The 20,095-nt window shown below is 39.7% G+C and overlaps 1 protein-coding gene across 2 annotated transcripts in view; it reads left to right on the top strand.

The window, feature by feature from the left end:
* The first annotated feature begins 203 nt into the window (after positions 1 to 203).
* Positions 204 to 20,095, top strand: part of LOC122987342 (aldehyde dehydrogenase, mitochondrial-like) — a 43,230-nt gene continuing 23,338 nt past the window's right edge. The window contains exons 1-7 of one of the 2 annotated variants that reach the window (XM_044359165.1): positions 204 to 418; positions 5,509 to 5,613; positions 7,122 to 7,262; positions 9,272 to 9,351; positions 9,624 to 9,735; positions 14,054 to 14,182; positions 16,815 to 16,928. In XM_044359165.1, the coding sequence (XP_044215100.1) occupies positions 302 to 418; positions 5,509 to 5,613; positions 7,122 to 7,262; positions 9,272 to 9,351; positions 9,624 to 9,735; positions 14,054 to 14,182; positions 16,815 to 16,928 (798 nt within the window). In that variant the 5' untranslated portion in view covers positions 204 to 301. The remainder of the gene's footprint in view (positions 419 to 5,508; positions 5,614 to 7,121; positions 7,263 to 9,271; positions 9,352 to 9,623; positions 9,736 to 14,053; positions 14,183 to 16,814; positions 16,929 to 20,095) is intronic. The other variant, XM_044359166.1, reaches the window with a different exon arrangement.

Raw genomic sequence — 20,095 nt, 5'->3', positions numbered from 1 at the left:
ACTTGAGTTGCATATTTCTGTTTTTGGCGTCCGACTGGAACCGTTTTTGACCGGGGACACGACGTCGCCGTCTGAGCTATGTTGGCGGGGTTTGAATTGCTCAAGATGCCGTAGGTCAACTCTGCATTTTCAAAACAAAATCCCCTCGTTTCAACGTTCAATGTGGTGCGATAACGTACCGGATATGGGCGGGGCTGGAGGTCTATCTCTGCCTTCCTACGCTAGCTGTTCAGCCTTGGCCTAGCCTGCGGGGAAACGACTTTTGAACAACTCTCGCATTTGGTGTTCAGGGAGAAGCATCATGCTCCGTATCGTGTTTTCTCGGACTCTTCCCAGACTGAACAGTCTGTCGGCGTGTCACTACTCTGCTGCCGCCATCCCAGCACCCAGCACCCAACCCGAGGTCCACTATAACAAGGTATATTAGTTAGCCACAATGATCGTAGTGCTCTGGCGTTACACTGGACATTGGCCAGCTACGTGTTCAACAAGTGTTTGCTGTGCGCTGCAAAACCGCGATAAAACTGTATGTGAGGAGGTAATACTCACGGCTGCTAACTGTTACACATTTGTTACTCACCTTTATGGGTTTGCTCTGACTTGACTGATCTGATTTGCGAAACAAGGAAGAGAAGATCTAAGTTCAAGGTCCAGACGCACAAAATGTGTCAAGTTCCTGCCAATGTAATGAGGTGCTGCTGATTTGTGAAAGAGCAGCTGCAGCACTGATGACAGGTAACGTTAGTATAAGCATGAGAAAGTATTCGAAATAGGCGTCTAGATAAACTCTTATTGCGAAATCCTTCTTGGATGAGATCGTTTCACATGGTGATGAGGTTATATAACGGTAACTATTAACAGTGCGTCCTTCAGGTTTTAATGAAATGTAAACTGGCCATGTCTGTGTGTATGTCCCCAGACTGCGCTCTTTTGCTCCAGCAGACCACGGCGTCTTGATTATTGTCAGGTAAATAACTGTCAGGGAAACTGCGTAATGCGCAGCTGATTTGGCCATGTTGATGACTCAGGTCACATCTGATCTTTGCATAACGACACTAACAATGTTTTAGTTTAGTCTTTTTCTGACTGTTTTGAACTTTATATTAACGTTATATTAACTTGTACCTCCTGTCATGCCACCACCAACACACGATCCATCAATTAGTACATGCACACATGCAGCTGGGACTACGTGAACCATTCACGGTGTATAATAAGAGCTGTATAGAGCGCCGCCACTCAGCCTTGCAGCCAATTTTCCCCAGTGAACACTCGCGGTATTGCAGCGAAAAATCCCCTTGCGGCCCAAAAAGCATTTTCCCCATAGACCACTACCAGAACCCTGTCCTTGGCTGTGCTTGCCATAGTCTAGATAAATGGATGGATTGATAGATGGATAGATAGACAGACAGATAGATAAATAAATAACATAGCCGTGGGAACATTATTTCAGTTGGGGTTTTTTGTTGTTGACTTTATTAAATATAAATATATTAAATGATCCCCCATGCATAGAGACACTGCGTGCATTTACGCATGAGGCACAGCAGCGTGACTTCATTGATTATTTAAATCTCTAGACATGCCAACAGGATCGTTCAGGATTTAATAGTAATTAATGTTTTGTGTTCTACACATCCAAAAGGTCAGCTGTTACACGCACACACATACACACATACACACAGTCCTCCTGATAAATGTTGAGCTCCATCAGAGCTGTCTAAAAATTATTTCAGAAGCTAAAAGTTTAATTCTGGAGAGTTTCCTCTGTCCTGTCAAGTTTATAACTCCAGTTTTTAGTTTTGCTGCTTAAATGTCCCACAATATTTGCTGCAGTGACATCACTGCATACATGGAAACATTCACAATTATTAAAAACAGCCTCTCTAATCTTTGAATTAAATCATTAAAGAAAACACTCATACATAAATTTAAACACACAATATGTAATTTCAGCCTCTAGGGGTCTCTCAATCAAAACAATAACAAAAGACAGAGTGTGATGACGTTGTGAAGTAGTGTGGGATCATGGCAGTTGTTGTCTTCATTGTTAAACAACCAGCTTCTCCGGGATAGGATTATTCTAGTGTTCATCATTCAGGATGTTTTTACCGGGAGCCGAATTACCCGCAGAGGTCTCCTCCTCTCCAAAACACCTTTTTAAAAAAAAAAAAAAAAAACCTCTCCGATCATGTTTGGCGAGCACCAGACTTCCTGGAGGGGCTGTTAGCCGAACTGCTGCTAATGCTGCCCAAATTTGCCCAGTTTATTTCTCTGATAACTTAAGATCCAGACATTGGACGACTAAAATTCTTCATCCAGCTAAAAGATAGTTAAAAACTACCAAAATTTATCATGAAAATGTGACTTAAGATTTGGCAAATTTTTCATCGGCGCAGCCCACATACTCAGCTCTGCTGCTCATCCCACAAATGCATGTTCCTTACAAATGTGGCACCATTTAAAAGGAAAATGAACAGGCTTTCCAACGGTATAAGATTTATTGCCAAGAAACATTGTTACAACAAAGAAATAATCTATCAAACACAAATTTCCTTACTTTTTGTGCTATGTTTAATATATATGATGCATTTTTTCCTGTTAAAAAGGCAGACAGTGCATCTGTCCAATCAGCGACAATCCTTGTCAATAGCAGGTACTTTTCTTTTCCAATAGCAGTTGATGTTGTTGAGTCTACCACGTTTTGGTTGTGGTTTCTGTTTTGCTGTTGTAATTTCTGATTTGTTGTTGTGTGTTCTCTTTTATAAATTGGATTTGCAATTTTTTGTTGTGTTTTGTTATTTGCCGTTGTGATTTGCAGTTCACGGCCACCGTACCTAAATCCTGAAATTCCACTGTCCGATCATACAGTACCAGTCAAAAGTTTGGACACATCTTCCAAGTGTATCCAGTATGTGACATTTCAGTAAGACTTAAGCAGAGGGGTATTCCATCAATGCAGCTAAAGAAAGCTGTGCTTACTTGAAAAAGCCTTGCTTGAATTAACGTCAGCTTTCACTTAAGGCTTAAGCCGTTCCACTAACACAATTTAGCCATGTCTAGTCAATGTTAACTCTAGCCAGGCTTGAATAAGCTTCCATTGTGCTTGTGCGTGGAGTACATAAGCAAGCTTGTGACCGGAAGGTCGTCGGTTCAGTCCCATGGGACGGCAGGATAAGTTGGGATGTGCAAAGTGAAAAGCAGTGCTATCTTGTACTTATTGTCTTATATTGTTAATAAATTAACATTCAGATCACTGACTGTGGCTATATTATCAGTAGGCTAGATAATATCAGATGTATGTTTAAAATTATGGTGTAGGCAACTTAGGAGAACCAACTTACCATTACCAACTACACAATCATCTGTTTGACACATTTTCTCTTTCGCAGGATGTCCATTCATCATCACCTCCGCCCGTCAGACATTCTTTGACACACAGCTAAATTAAGCTTGACAGTTAGCCTGCCATGGAGCAGGCTAGTTCTGGAGTATAAATCATATAAGCCACTGTGATGGAACAGAACTCTCACTTAAATTAACAAGCCCTATCGCAATAACACAGGCTTTTTCTTTATCCAGTTTGATAGAATACCCCTCTGATTTCTCTTCTGTGTGTTGTTGACAGGTGACAGGTGTTTACCACAATGGCACCTGTATTCTGGTAGCAATGTTTTTTTTAAACAAACAGCTTGTGGGATGCCAAATGAAACGTTTAGCTGAAGCTCATCTACATTCCCCCCTCAGCAGATGAATGTGTCTGTAAAGCTGCTTTCACACAGTCATCTACTGAAGGAGGGTAGTTTGTCTGTGCTCATTTTAATTCTGAATTTTAAGGTGTGAATTGACACGCAGGCATGTCAGAGGAATTATCTTGTTCATGTATATATTGTTTTCAGTCATTCATTATCCAAGAAAGTTTCTGTAAGAGCAATTTGCTCTCTTTCAGGAACATAAATTGTATAGTACAACCACTGGTCAAGAGCACCTCAGCGCTACCAGTCACAACCCAACTTTCTAGCCTTTTGGCCACCAAATTATGTAGAATTGTTATTCACTAGTGCAGTGCCCCTTTAAAACATGCCTGTTTGTTTGTAAGTCCATCCCTGACCACAATGTGGGTTGCAGTGGCAGAATGGTGCTGTCTATATTTCCATTCATTGAATCCACATGCAGAAGAAGAAGCAGAAGCAACATTGTTTGAGGTATTTTTTATATATTTCTGAATGTGCCTGAGACATCTTGCACTAAGTCTTGCACATAAATGCCAAGTTTCATTCAAAGTAACATTACAGAGTGCAATAGTAGAGTTAATTCTCTTAAATGTTTTCAAGTCATTAACACTATGGATGTAACCCACCTCCAACCACAATGTGGATTGCAATGGCAGGGTGGCGCTGTCCATATTTCTGCTCATTGACTCCACGGGCAGAAGAGGCAGCAAATCAATGTTATTAATAAGGTATTTTTATATATTTCTCGAGAACCGCTCATCCAGACAACTTCACACATCGACATTGCACTTCCTCATTTCCCCAGCAATCCACCTGCCAGGTATGAAGTGGATAGGATGAATGGTTGTTGAGATATGCAAAGGATCAATTTACATACATGTAGAGATTCCTAGCTTTATATGGAGAGATAATTACCCCTAAAGGAAGCAACAGAGGGACAATAATTATGATTAAAGAAGTTCTTTTTTAGTTTTTAAGCTTAAAGAAATTCAAACAAATTAATGTTTTGCTCGTCTTTCCTTTTACTTTTTTTGGGTTATGACATTTATGTCTGCAAGACTAAATAATTATTATTAATGATAAATAAGTGATTCTTACTAGCATCTGTTATCCAATACAGCTATAGTCCTCCTCTGAATCATTAACAGATTAAATGAACAACTATTGTTCCCAAAATCTCTGCAATTATTTTTTTTACAACAGTCAAATCTGAACTTTAAAAATAATTTCTGAAATAAAAAAAAAACAAAAGTGCGCTGGACATGCCTCTGGTGCACTGCACAGAGCACGTTTGACTGCGATCTGTGCCACGTACTGGGTTCACGAAAATAGGGGCCACAATGTCTTCATGATTTTCATAGACCCACATCAGTAACACATCCTGACCAAGTCTAAACTCTGTAAGAACAGAAGATTAAAAAACGTATAACCTTAGCCCAAAAGGAAAATTTGAGATAATTTTGGGGTGGCAATTCCAATACAGTTCCCCCACCATATATGGAAAGAGGTCAGACTTGCAGTTGCAAAAAGATAAGATGTTATTGATCTGCAGGAGGGAGATTCACATGAAACAGGCTATAAGAGGTAGGAAACTGATAAAGAACTATCTACTTTCTTTTTTTTCTTTTTGTTTTATTTATTTCATTTAAAAATGAAATTCAAAAGTTTTCAAATTACTGTCCTACAATAACTCCAGCACAGTTTTCCTCCAGCAGCGGATGAAATTTTTGTTGTGCCACAAATGCCCATGTAATGGTAAATCTTAATGTTTCAGCTGTTTATCAACAACCAGTGGCAAGATGCAGCGAGTGGGAAAACTTTCCCTACCATCAACCCAGCAACTGGTGAGGTCATCTGTGAAGTTGCAGAGGCTAATGAGGTAAACAAACTCTCTGATACATACGGACTGCTTTAACTCCAGTCATGTATTCTCCAGTGAAAATGGGGAGCATTTGTGGGTAACATTTACTGTAGCAGAACATTAAACTGAAATTGAACATACAGAAAGTCCAACTGAAATAAAAGTGCATGTTTATCTGCCTCAACATGCAGATCTGCCCTGTAAACCACATGTTCTGTACTCTACATGTTCTTTATTTTTTTCGTTTCATGATGGCGCCTTCTGTCTGTGCATTAACCAGCTGGAGTATTGTTTGTTCTCTGTCTACACAGATGGAGAACTTCCTTTCATTCATCATTTTAATTTGAACATATCTGTTTCATAGCAGTTAATAACAACGACAAAGAATCTTTTCTTGACTTAGTTGCAAAGTGCTTTCCTAGAAAAGCAAAATAAGAAAAAACTGAATAAAATCAAATGCAAATTAAAACAACAGATGAAATCTGCACACAGTGACAATAAAATACTATTAAAAGTAGATAAAAATATAAAACGCCAAACTTGGAGAAATTAAAAAGAACAAAAAAGGATGTTTTGAGAAGTGATTTAAAAGACATTACAGATGTAGCCTGTCTAATATGGTCACAGGCTCCTGCCTGTGTGGCTGATCTACTACACCCATACACAACGGCTTGGTTTAACATGCAAAACTTGCTCTCTGTTCCATGCACCTGCTTTAAGACCCGTGGTGATCGAGCTTTTAAGGCCGTGGCACCTAAACTATGGAATGCTCTGCCTGCACCCTTATGGTCTGCTTATTCAGTTTATTAATTTAAAAAGCAGCTAAAAACACCTGTTTAGACAGGCGTTTGGGTAACCTGTAAGAAGTCGGCACTTTATGTTTATAAGTTTTATTGTGTATTTTTATTTTTTACTTTCTTCTATGTTTTTTACTGTATATTTTATTACATATTGTGTATTTCTTTATTGCTTTGTATTTTTGGTGGCATTATGCTTATGTGAAGCACTTTGTGACTAATGTCTGTGAAAAATTTAAATTTTACTTGCTCACTTACTTAATCTCAAATGACAGTGGTACAAATTCTGGGGGCTTAATCTGTAAAGGCCTGGTCAACCTTTATCACTAGCTGAGACCTAAGAATAATGGAGTCAGCAAATCACTGAGATATTTGATACCTTTAATGTCAACAGTGAGATTTTAGAATCAGTGAGGAAACTTACAGGGAGCCAGTGTAAATTGGGTAGAATATTATGTTCATATTTTGTGGTGCCAGTTTGAGCAATTTCAGCAGCAGCATTCTGCACTAATACGGGCTGGTGAGCTCTGATATTTTATTTATTTATGGATATCGATTTATGAATCAACAGAAAAGATGTGGATTATGCTGCGGGAGTGGTCTATGGATATTTTGTTGCAGTTTAATGTTTTGACTCTCGGTCACCATCGGAATCCTTTGTAATTTTATATTTTCAGATGAGTATTCTTTTAGAACTGGGTTAATCATGTTGTGGTGGTATATTTCCAGGCAGATGTAGATAAGGCGGTGAAAGCAGCACGCAATGCCTTTAAGTTCGGATCATCGTGGAGAAGGATGGATGCTTCTCAACGTGGCCTACTGCTCAACCGATTGGCTGATGCCATTGAGAGGGATGCTGCCTACCTCGCTGTGAGTCATGGGGGATGGGGATGCAATTTGATAAAAAATGTTTCATAGAATTTTTAAAATGTAGAAATTAATAGGATATCGTACAAAGCGATGCAGATTTCAGGGTTTAGGAGGTACACTTGAATGCGCCATGAAGTCTCAGACTTATCATAAAAAGTGATGTAGATTTCAGAGTTTACGAGGTGCACCTGAATGACCATAAAGTCCCTTGTTTTAACAGTCTATGGTCGACGCTTTACAAAGCGATGTAGGCTTGGGCTGTGCGATATGATGATATATATTGTGTGACGAGAGAAAAATTTCTATCGTTTCATGCTCCGTCGTTTATATCGTTGTGACACAAATCACACTCTTTACGGCAACATTTTTCGTCATTTGGAGTCTGTCCATCTTTTTGCGGATTACATTGATAAATTACTCCTCTTGGCATTTTACTCGCAAAGCTTTTATTGCACTTACAGTAGGCTTGCCGCGGTGGTCGATGTTAACGGTGTTACACGGTGTTGGGACACACACTGATTACAGAACTTGCCCACCGCCCATACCGTAGTTTTGCTTTTGTCTATAGAAACGAACACATTTATTTCATTTTCGCGCATCAGCCCCCACGTTCATCAAATTAAAAAAACCTCCAACTTGTAAAGTATCAAACGTGTTATCAATACTTATTCAGACGAGAGACGCTACAATTGTAAGATGACTGTCTGCTCCGGGAGCGTCTGCAGCAGCAGCAGAGTCGCAGCAAAAAGAAGCAGAGTGAGACGTCTGTTCTCCGCCCTGCTGCTGTAGACAAACGTAATGCTAGCTGTTCGCGGGCAGCTACTCTCATGTCTCTCTGGATGGCAGGCGAGTTCTGGTTCTAAGTGGCGGTCGTCCTCTGGCTCGTCCCCGTCTGTGTGCGCCGCAGGCCGGCTGTACACGGAGGACGACCTGTTTGCAGCAGCCAGAAGCCCGCCGTCACTAACTCTTAAATAAGGTGAAGATCTAAACTAAAAATTTAATGTTAAAGATCAAATTAAGCGCTCTACGGATGAGTGTCATTGACGAATATCTTATTTTGTAAAATGTCCGGTGTAACCGGTAATACCGGTGTTGTCACGAGTTTATTAGTCGGTGGGAAGCTTTCCTCACCGTGGCATCCCTAACTAACAGTAACATAACGAGTTAAGTTGTCGTCAACTCTCCGCTGCTGTCTGTCTCCTCTGCTGCGCTGCACACACACGGAGGGCTCATGCATGGGACACACAGCCTGCGTGAGCGCGCGTGTGTGTCGCGGAACCTCTTGCCTTTCATTTCGGCGCCCATGTTAACAGATTAGAGCAGCCACACAGTCCGCGTGAGCGCTATAACATATCTGTAGAATATGTCATAGAGATGAAGCATCACCACTGCAGGTCAGCCTGCACGGTTTTCCTTATTTTTTGTCAGTTTCCCTCCTGAGTGTGTTTAGCTCGTTTGGGGATTTTCTTCACTTGGAGCGGTGACAGCAGGGTTTATATAATGAATAAAAAAATCGTCCTTTTGGCCTTTTATTGATGGCCATTATCAAAGCCAAACTCTACTCCATGTAGAAAGATTGAGCTGGCAGTTGCAGCGCCACAGCAGCAACGCTGTCTGTGGGGCTGCAGGATAACGCCTCAGAGGAGGGAGGAGTCACGGTGCAGATGTCCGTGTCTGCTTGTTTGGGAATATATTGGAGAGAGCGCTTTTATTTTATTTTCAGCTTCCTGTCATCTACAACCCTCCACCTCCAACATATGGACATAAACCAGACTGTCAAATATAAAACAAATACTATGTTTATCTTCTTCCAGATTGTCAACAATATGCTTAACTTTCTGAACATCTTTTCTTTTGCTTATTAATAATGTATATTGTCTATTATATGTGGAAACACATATCACATAATATTTCACAATTTAATTTGGTTCCATGTTATACATAGCATATACATGTGTCTGCTTATGCAAGTCTTTGCATATAAAATTAATATTGTCTTGTTGCCACAGGAACTGGAGACCCTTGACAATGGGAAGCCATACGCTGTTTCCTACTCTGTGGATCTGCCCAATGTGGTGAAATGCTTCAGGTAATAAATACACATCACAGGGTTTGGGTCTTTTAACACTTCATTGTGTGACTTGGTCACAAAATGACACTGGCTTGTTACTTCTTGCCAATGCATTTGGCTGCCTCAGTCTAGGTGGATGATTCCATTTTATCTAGCTCTTTAATATAATATCATTGGTAAGACATACATGAGATGAAGAAGCTATGCTTTGAATTTCTGGAAAAAAAACCTTAAGATTTAAGCACAAGTGTTGTGCTAACACGTATCTAAACCAGCTGTATTGTGTCTAGGTACTACGCAGGCTGGGCTGACAAATGGGAGGGAAAAACTATTCCCATTGATGGAGACTATTTCTGCTACACGAGACATGAACCCATCGGAGTCTGTGGACAGATAATACCGGTGAGGGAGGTGGGGTTGAAGTGGGCAGGGAGAAAAAGATAAAAATGCTCTACATCCTGTTAGATAAATGTTCAGTTTAAATGGTAAATTGCTGCATTTATATAGTGCTTTACAGTATGCCTCTCATTCACATGCACATTCACACACCGATGGCAGCAAGCTAAAATGCAAGATGGTGGCCTAAGCATTGGGGGCAATTTGGGGTTCAGTGTCTTGCCCAACGACATTTGGAAATGTGGACAGGAGGAGCTGGGTATTGAACCACCAATGCCAGCATTACCAATGATCTTTGTGTGGGTGTGTGATATTGAGCATCCATTTTTACATGTCATGATAAAGATATGCAGCATATATTTACATTAGCTTATTTACCTTTCTATCTGGCTCAGTATTTTAATTTTTCTCTACCCATATTTCTACTCCGTGTTATGAACAAAATTAGGAATATTTACACTTAACTAAGGAGAGTGCATTGCCTCTTCAAAACGTGCCTGTTCTGAACAGGCGAACTGCTTATTATTTCTCGAGAACCGCATATATAGACGTGGCTGAAATTATTGATACCCTTGCATTTTATTAAAATAATGCACCATTCGCCCTGAAAAGTGAAATTAAAAGATATTTTATTATCAATGCATGTCTATGTTTGGTTTGCAGTGGAACAAAACAAAAAAAGTTGTGAAAATAACTGAATTCATGCTTATTCTACAAAGACATTCTAAATTAGCCTGGACAAAATTATTGGTGCCCTTTTTGAAGTTGTAAGAAATAATTGATTTGTAGTGATACTTTAAGCAGACTATTTTGTTTTAATTAGTATCACAGGCGTTTTCAATCTTATAATCACGCATACAGCCAGTTTAAAAAGAGAAAATTACTCACTCTGCTGTTTTGTATTACTGTGTGCATCACATTAAACATGAAAAACAGAAGGAAAACTAGAGAGTGATCTGAAGACATTAGAAAAAAGGTAATAGCCAAGCATGGTTAATGTAAAGGTTACAAGACCATCTCTAAAGAGCTTGATGTCCCTGTGTTCACTATTGCCAATATTAATAAGAAATTTAAGGCCCATGGAACTGTAGCCAACATCTCTGGACATGGTCGCAAGACAGATGAAACAAAATTAGAGCTTTTTGGTAAATCACACCAACCCTGTATTTACAGAAGAAAAAATGAAGCCTTCAAAGAAAAGAACACCATGCCTACTGTGAAACATGGAGGAGGCTCAGTGATGTGTTGGGGTTGCTCTGCTGCCTCAGGCATTGGGTGCCTTGAATCTGTTCAGGGCACAATGAAATCAGAAGACTTCAAGGCATTTTGGAGCGAAACATACAGCCCACTGTTAGAAAGCCTTGTCTTAGTCGCAGGTCAAGGGTCTTCCAGCAGGATTATGATCCCAAACATGCATCAAAAAGCACCCAAGAGTGGAAGAGAAGAAAATGTTGGACTGTTCTGAAGTGTCCTGCTATGAGTCTTGATGTGAATGCCATTGAACATCTGTGGAAAGAGCTGAAACTTCTAGACGGGAGATGGCACCCATCAAACCTGAGAGAACTGGAGCAGTTTTCTCAAGAAGAGTGGGCTGAACTAACAGTGTAGAAGTGTAGAAACCTTATTCAGAATTACAGAAAGTGCTTGACTCCAAAGGCTGTGCTACAAAATATTAAGTTAAGGGTACAAATATTTTTGGCCATGCCTTTTTCATTTGTTTTATTGTATTGAATAATATGTTAAGTTGTAAATCAAAAGCAAAGTTTTGCTTATGTTCAATGTGAAGTAAAGAATAATGGATACCATATACTTCTGTCAGTTTGAACTTAATACAGAGAATATTTAGTTTTTTTTAAAAAAAAAAAAGGTGGAAGGGTACCACTATTTTCGGCCACGTCTGTATATGTATCAATTAAAATGATATGGACTTATTAAATTAAATGGTTTAAATCCAGACAGGGTTAGGGTTAGGGTAACTTTACCAGTGGGACAAAACTGAGGTTGAACTGAAGAAGCAGTTGACGGCCTTTCATTGGTTGATTCTACTGCCAATCAAATGTGTTTGCGCACCTGTTTTGCGCTTCCTGTTGTTTTGCTGCCCCTGCCTCTGATTTTTTTCTTCTGTGTTTGCTCGTTCTTTTCTCGTTCTTACTCAGTGGGGCGTGCTTCTGTCTTTCTTTGCAAGTCAGAGTTCAGAAGCCCCGCCCTGCTGTGATGTGACAGTGTTTATACCAAACAGCTCCTGCTGAACTCAGACACGGAACTGAGCAGCTTGCTGCTCACTTGTTTATTCAAAGTTTATTAGTATTAAATGTGTCATGTATCCAAATTGCACCAAAAGAGTGTCTGTCTCCACGATAAATAATCTGTTGAGTGTTTGATGGTTGTTTATTTGTGCTTTAGAACGTAACCACAGTGAAACAGAAAATAATGTATATTTTAATGTATTTCTGTCATTCATGGGCTTTCTCTCTCTCAGAGGAAGTTTTCCAGCGTGTCTCTCTGTTGCCCACTCGTGCTTTCAGCCCTCTCACCCTCTTTCTCTTGCTTTTTCTCGTCTTTTTTAAAACTAGTGCAGTGCCCGTTCAAAATGTGCCTGTTCGGAATGGCCCGATTTTTCAATACGTTGAGAGAGTTGTGTCCATCCCCTAAACGCCTCTCATGCTATCGGTAGACATTACAATATACACCCCCCAATATAAACACCTCACACGCAGCCTTTCAGTAGACGCTATAATTTACCCATGTTCCCTAAACGCCTCACATGCATCCTATCAGTAGACACTACAATTTACCAATGTTCCCAAAATGCCTCACACAGAATATCTGGAGACTACAATTTTGAGTTGAGTGAAAGTTGATCTGATGAACTGTAGTGCCCATTCAAAATGTGCCTGAGACATCCTGCACTATGTCTTGAACATGCAGTACTGTGTAAAAGTTTTAGGCACCCTAGATAGATTCTTATCCATTATGCAATACCATCAGGGAGGTGTCTGATTGGTCCCAAATTTATTCATGACATGACAATGACCCCAAGCAAACAGCTAGAGTCATAAAGAACTATTTTCAGCAACAAGAAGAATAAGAATGATGAGTCCTGCAACAGATGGCATGATATGGCTCCCACAGAGCCCTGATCTCACCATCATGGAGTCAATCTGGGATTACATGAAGAAGCACCTGAGATGGCCTCCACAGAAGAACATTCTTTCTCCAGGATGGTTACAACAACCTACCTGCAAATTACCATGAAAAACTGTGTTAAAGTGTACCGAGGAGAACTGCTGCTGTTTTTAAAGGCAAAGCTGCTCACAGCAAATATTGATTTTATTTAGGTTTCTACTGTTTACTCAAATTTGTAAGAAGTTAATTGATAAATTAAAACAATTTATAGCAATATTTTTGTAAGCATTCCCACTTTATTTTTAGTGCCTAAAACTTTTGCGCAGCACTGTACATACAAAGATCCCGCGTGTGAGGAAGGGGAATAGAGCTTTCGCTCTAAACTTTTTCAATTCATTCTCTATGGTAATTCTTATCACTATGGATATAATCCCACCTCCGACCACAATCTGGGTTGCAATGGCAGAGTGGCACTGTCCGTATTTCTGCTTGTTAACTCCACGGGCAGAAGAAGCAAATCAACGTTGTAGAAGCAACATTGTTTATGAGGTAGTTTTATATATTTCTAGAGAACCACTCAGCCAAATAACTTTACACATCGACATTGCACTTCCTCATTCCCCAGCAATCCAGCTGCAAGGTATGAAATAGATGGGATGAACCGTTCTTGAAATATGTGACAGACATACATACATACATACATATATACATACATACATACATACATTCCTTGCTTTATATAGTGAGATTTGTGGCCGTTCTTTAGGTGCTAAGATTTTGCTGAGAATTGTGTGTTTGGGCTCATGAAGTATGTTTTTGAGGCATTCCTGTTTAGAAACACAAAACATTAAAGAAATGGAAATGCATACAAATAGCCTAACACAGACCCCTGTGGCTGTAGAAACTGTAAAATTTAGTGTTGAGAAAAATGGGTGTAAAATCTGTTATCAGATACACACAGATGAAGAGACACTCGCTTGAGGTTAAATTGACAGATTGAAATTGTGTTACTTAAAGCAGAAGCCTTTTTTTTTTTTGGCAAACTTTAATCAGTTCTGTAAAGTTATTTGTTGACTGTCACACGACTGTCACCCAGTCAAAGAGATAAATTCGTTCAGGGTTCATGCACAGTGCTAAAAACCTTTTTTGTTGTCACAGCTTTCTCTTCTCTCCTCCCCCTCTCCTTCATTCCCTGCAGTGGAACTTCCCTCTGTTGATGCAGGCCTGGAAACTTGGCCCTGCCCTTGCAACTGGTAACACTGTGGTGATGAAAGTTGCAGAGCAGACGCCACTCACAGCACTCTATGTAGCCAGCCTGATTAAAGAGGTACTTTGTTTCATTTTTCTTCATATACACTCAATTTAAGTGCAACACACTGGAACATTAACATTAATGCAATATTCCCATTAACCATTAACCTCTTATTCAATAGAGTCTCCATTTTTTTTCAGGACAACATAGCAAATTCTGTACTTTTTCAACCATTCATTTTGATGGACTTGTACTGAAGCCCACACTAGTCTTGTGTGTGTGTGTGTGTGTGTGTGTGTGTGTGTGTGTGTGCGCATGTGCTGTTTTATCATTTGACAAAGTTGTAGTATGCAATCTGCTATGCTTATCTGCTTATCAGGAGTTGTTTTCAAGTTGTTAGCCTCAGTATTATGGGCTAATATGATGTGGCTAAGTGTACAGTACCAGTCAAAAGATTGGACACACCTTCTCATTCACTTAAATAAGAAAGTGTGTCCACACTTGACTGGTACTGTATAAGTGTCAGAGGCTACTTTCCCCCTTAAGAGAGATAAATGTCAAAAAGGTTTCCTCTGACTCATCTATCAGACCAGGTCAGGTTTTATATTCCTCCTAGAATACTAGTGATCCTTTTACACCATGCACCATTCTTTCAAGTGGGATAAGGAAATAAAGGATAATGATAATTAAGATAATTTGCTGTCAGGCTTTCTTTATGAAAAACATGTTTTTATAGGATGTGTGTATGCAACTACACTGTGTGAACCATCATTCTCTCTGAGGTTATAAGCACAGAGCTCTTTGTTCTCCTCCTCTCTGTAAAACAATTCCAGAGTTTTACCAGGAAAAAGTATGGCAACATTGCATCGTCTGAGGAAGCACTGGCTTCCTGTTCATTCAAGAACTGGTAGTAAAATGTCACTGCTTAATTACACAACCCTGTGTGGCCCTGCTCCCCAGTTTATGAGTTTAGGGTTGTTGACATTTAGCCATTCAATGATTCATTAGTCTCAGCTTTCTTTATTTTTAATGGACACATGCGTTTATGCACACAATGCAGTGGAAAGATTTAATTTGTAAACCTTACAATGTTAGGTTTCTGTTGATTATGTCAGACAGCTGTCAGCTCTCAAGGTTTGTGCTGTTTTATGTAATGGTATTATACTTAAAGATCAACTGAAATTAATTAACATTTTGTTTTTCTGCTACAGCATTTGCTCTGCAAATCACTTGTTCTATGTTCTTGTTCTATGAAAAATCTGAAACCAAAAGGGAAAAATGTATAGTTCATATTTTTTGGCATCCCTTAATTTTGCATTAATTAAACAGAATACTGTTAGTTCTCCGTCTATGTAGATGGATAACTTGTTTCCATACAGCCAATCAAATGGACTGTAAATAGACTGTACTTGTATAGCACCTTTCTAGACTTCCGACAACGCTTTTACACTATGTGTCACATTCACTCATTCACATACATTCATACGCTGAATGGGTACAGGGGCTATCATGCAAGGTCCCAACCTGCCCATCAGAGGGAACTAATCATTCACACACATTCATACATTCATGGCACAGCCATCAGGAGAAATTTTGGGTTCAGTATCTTGTCCAAGGACACTTCTACCTCCTGAGCCACAACCGCCCAAATCATGTATAAAGCGATAACATGGCGTTCTATAATAGGCAGAGCAGATGGTCACACGGAGCCTGATAGCAACCTGCTATACGACATATGAGCCACAGACTCTGAACAACAACCCACATTAGATTTCCTGCTAAAATCTCCTTCATATCTAACCTACAATCATGAATACACATCTTGTCCTTCAACTTAGCTTGTTGAACAAGCCACCAAACAAACCTATACTGGAGAAAAGTGCACCTCTAACATCAGTTAGCAGGCTAGATAGCTAATTAGCTGCTCAGCTGCAGCACATTAAGCAGCATGTTAACATGCCTGCAAATGTCACTTTGGTTTGGTTAGATGCTGATGTGGTCCTTACGGTGTAGCCCCACTGTATGCAACCAATACGTATAAACTTGCATCCATCCTGCCCTGCCAGTCGCACAGCCAGCACACACAGCTCTTCAGTCTCTGGTGCTGCAGCAGATTGGCTTTCTTGATGTGAGCACTGTTTGAATTTTTGAATTCGTCTCACCTTCTTGTTGCACAGCCAGCTTGGTCCGCATTGCCAGGTATCCCAGCATCCTTTGTGCAGTGAATTAGTCGCTTCCCATAGACAATGAATGAGTGCGGCTTTAGTTGCCAGTCAGTTCGTATACAGAGGGGCAGCACCGTTACTCTTCAACACCACTACTAACAACATGACAAGTTGCTACGGCAACTGAGTCTGCCTGCTGCTGTCAATCAAACACAAACATGCGCCCCCAGCTGGCTGAGACAAAAAGGAGAATTTCTAATATTTCTAAATATCTAAAAGACATCTTTTCTTCATGTTGATATTTATATAATAATTTATATAATATAATAATAATAATTGATACAAAATATTACCAATATATTTAAAAAAGCAGGTTGACATTATTTTTGACCGCAAAGAGGGATGATTAAATGTGGTTTCACTTATTCAACTGAATTTGTAGTTTGAGTTGCATTTGCATTTTATGTTCTTTACAGAGATGTACTCAGTAATAATGACCAAGTGGGTTTTCTCAAGCCTGTGACATGGTTCTGTTTTTAAAGGTGGGTTTTCCTGAAGGTGTTGTGAATATCTTGCCTGGCATGGGGCCATCAGCTGGGGCTGCCATAGCAAGGCACATGGATGTTGACAAGGTGGCCTTCACTGGATCCACAGAGGTAAGACAATACTTCCGCCCTTTGCTTTCAGTTATTGTTGACAGGTTAATAACATACAGTGTTTCCCCTATAGTTGTACAGGACTGGTAGGATGCCAGGCCAACAAGAACCCCTGCCAGGCCAAAAAAAATTTTTTTAATGCCAAAAATTACGCCAAATATTCATTCATTCAGAAGTCAATAGCGTTTGGGAGCCTCTGTGCAGCACTGTTCCGAAATGTGAGTCAACCTCTGTGTCGGTGCTTGGGAAACTCTTGGTAGTGTAGCTCCTGTAAGGAATAGGGCAATGGCTTATGTGTGTTTAGTGAGTGAGAGAAAAGTGACGGTCAATGCAAGCAGAGCAGAGGAAAAGGTTAGCAGTAAGTCAGCAGTGTGTCAGTTAATAAATGCAGCTTCTCAAGACAAAGAAAAGTGTCGTCTGTTGTTTCCGCTGCTAGAAAAGTCAAGGGGGTTAAACCCCAAAGTTGGCAACAATGGGTTAGCCTGATGGTCGTAAACAGAGAACGGAGAAATGTGTGGCTGCTGAGTTTTGCTCTGCACATGCCCCCACCCACCTAAGGCTGCCATCACCCCAAAGCAGTCAACCTAGGGGAGACACTGACATATATGTACGAAAACAAATTAAAAAGTCAGGAGATTTATTTATGACCTCTTGGGGGCAGAAAGACTCAAACAATCACAAAAATGTAAACCCTGTTGTCAGGGCCAACAAATTTAGATGGAGGTTGTTCCAAACACTGTATGTGGTGCAGGTCAAACAGCACACAGAAACAGACCAACCCGAACATGAATCCTGGTCGTGGAGGCATCATGCTGACAGACAAGTGGGCAGTGAAAGATTTTATTCGCTAGTGAGACGATGACCCCAAACCTAAAGGTCAAAGCTGCACAGATATAGATAAAAATCAACAATGTAAATGTCCTGCAGCTTGTTGCACTGGCTGAACTTTTTTGACTACTAGTAATTCCATGGAGCAATGGTTTAACGTGAGTCCCCTTTTTGTTTGTTCTTGAGCATATGCATTCTCATGCATGCACCGCTTCACATTCTATTTTCTGTGTTGTCATTTGATTTCGATTAAAAACAATTAATTCTGCCAAAAGCTAAATAATTGTCCTTTTTACATATGTTTTCATGTAAATAATTAAAGCTATAATATGTAATTATTCCGCATTAAAATTTCTAAAAACAACTAGACCTATGTTATATATTTTGTTGAGTTGTGTACTTACATTATCTCAAATGTTTCCAACAATTTTCAAACCGAGAAATCTGAAATTGTAATCAAGGTAACGGACTGTTTCATTTGGTCGCCTGTCAATGGCGTCATACCCCTCTACCGAAGAGTATAGTGCACAAGATGCATGCCTCTGTGTTGTGTTTGTCTGCTACAATTGTGTCTACCAAAGAGTAACTTAAACACATACAAGTTAATACATCAGCGTTGTGCTGTTTGCCACAATGGTGTCTACCAAAGAGTAACTTAAACACATACAAGATAATACATCAATGTTGTGGCTGTTCAACAGAAACTTTTATAAATTGACTTTTATTCAGTTTTAAGTCACATTTTCATGATAAATTTTGGTCGTTTTTAACTATATCTTTTAAGCGGATGAAGGATTTTAGTAGTCGGACGTCTGGATCTTAAGTTATCAGAGAAATAAACTGGGCAAATGTTGGCAGCATTAGCAGCTGCTCAGCTAACAGCCCCTCCAGGAAGTCGATGCTTGCTGAACATCCTCTGAGAAACATTGATTTTTTTTAGGTGCAACAGCTGTATTCAGTGTTTTTACCAATTTTAATCTGTGTGTACGTTTGTTTTTGGATAGGAAAAGACCTCTGCGGATAATTAGGCTTACGGTAGAGACCTGCTGAACGTCTGGATCTTAAGATATAAGAGAAATAAACAAAGCAAACGTTAGCAGCAGCTTGGCTAACCACCCTTACCGGATGTCTTACCTGTAAACACCGGGTCCGTTTGTTTTGGAGAGGAGGAAACCTCTGCGGGTAATTCAGCTCCCGGTAAAAACATCCTGAACGATCAACACTGGAATAATCCTATTATTACGATGGTTATGAAGGATAAGGTTGTATGATGGTTATGAAGGACAAGGTAGTTATAATGGTTACGAGGGATACGGTGGTTATGATTTATAAGGGGGCTATGATGGTCATGAAGGACAAGGTGGTTATACTGATTATGAAGGATAAGGTTATGGTGATTATAAAGGATAAGGTGGTAATGATGGTCATTAAGGGTAAGGGGGTTATGATGGTTGTGAAGAAATAGGTGGTTGTGATGGTTATGAAAGATAAGGTTGTTATGATGGTTATGCAGGATAAGGTTGTTATGATGGTTATGAAGGATAAAGGGGTTATAATGGTTATGAAGGAACAGGTGGTTGTGATGGTTATGAAGGATATGGTGGTTATAATGGTTATGAAGGATAAGGGGGTTACAGTTGTATGCAAAAGTTTGGGCACCCCTTGACAAACAACATATTTTGGTGATTTTTTTTAATAGAAAAGATGTAAACACAGTGTCTCTAGGATGTGAAAAAAACATTACTTTTTATGTCATAAATTGAACAAAAATTTAAAGAAATATAGCTGCAAGCAACAATTGGCAGGTTCAAACCTTTTTGCACTCAACAGAAGAAAGCAGCTCAATCACCACCATCCACCCCCATGCTTAACAGCTGGAAATGCTGCTAATTTTTTTCTCCAAATATACCCATGCTGATTGTGGCCAAAGAGTTTTATTTTAACTTAATCAGTCCACAGCACTTGTTTCCAAAATGCATCAGGCTTATGTAGATTTTCGTTGCCTACTTCTGTCGTTTGATTTTATGATGAGGAGGCAGGTAGGGTTTTCTTCTACTTACTTTTCCATGAAGGTCTTGTATGTGCAAGCATCCCTGCCCAGTGGAACGGTTGGGTATTGTTTGAATTTTATCGATTCTGATTCCGATTCTGCTAATTGATTCTGGTTCTTATTGGGGCTGTGCAATTAATCGAATTTTATTTTCGATTCCAATTTTGGCTTCCAACGATTATGAAAACAAGATAATCGAGATCAAATGATTATTGTTTATTATTGTCTTTTCGTAATGATGCTCTCGTTTTATCTTGTGCTGCAAATCTAGCACACCCCAATTCCTTTA

Source organism: Thunnus albacares, chromosome 8 (assembly GCF_914725855.1).
Source record: "Thunnus albacares chromosome 8, fThuAlb1.1, whole genome shotgun sequence".
NCBI classification, from domain to species: domain Eukaryota; kingdom Metazoa; phylum Chordata; class Actinopteri; order Scombriformes; family Scombridae; genus Thunnus; species Thunnus albacares.
Note: the sequence above shows the minus strand (reverse complement) of the source record. Positions and strands in the feature narration are given on the sequence as shown.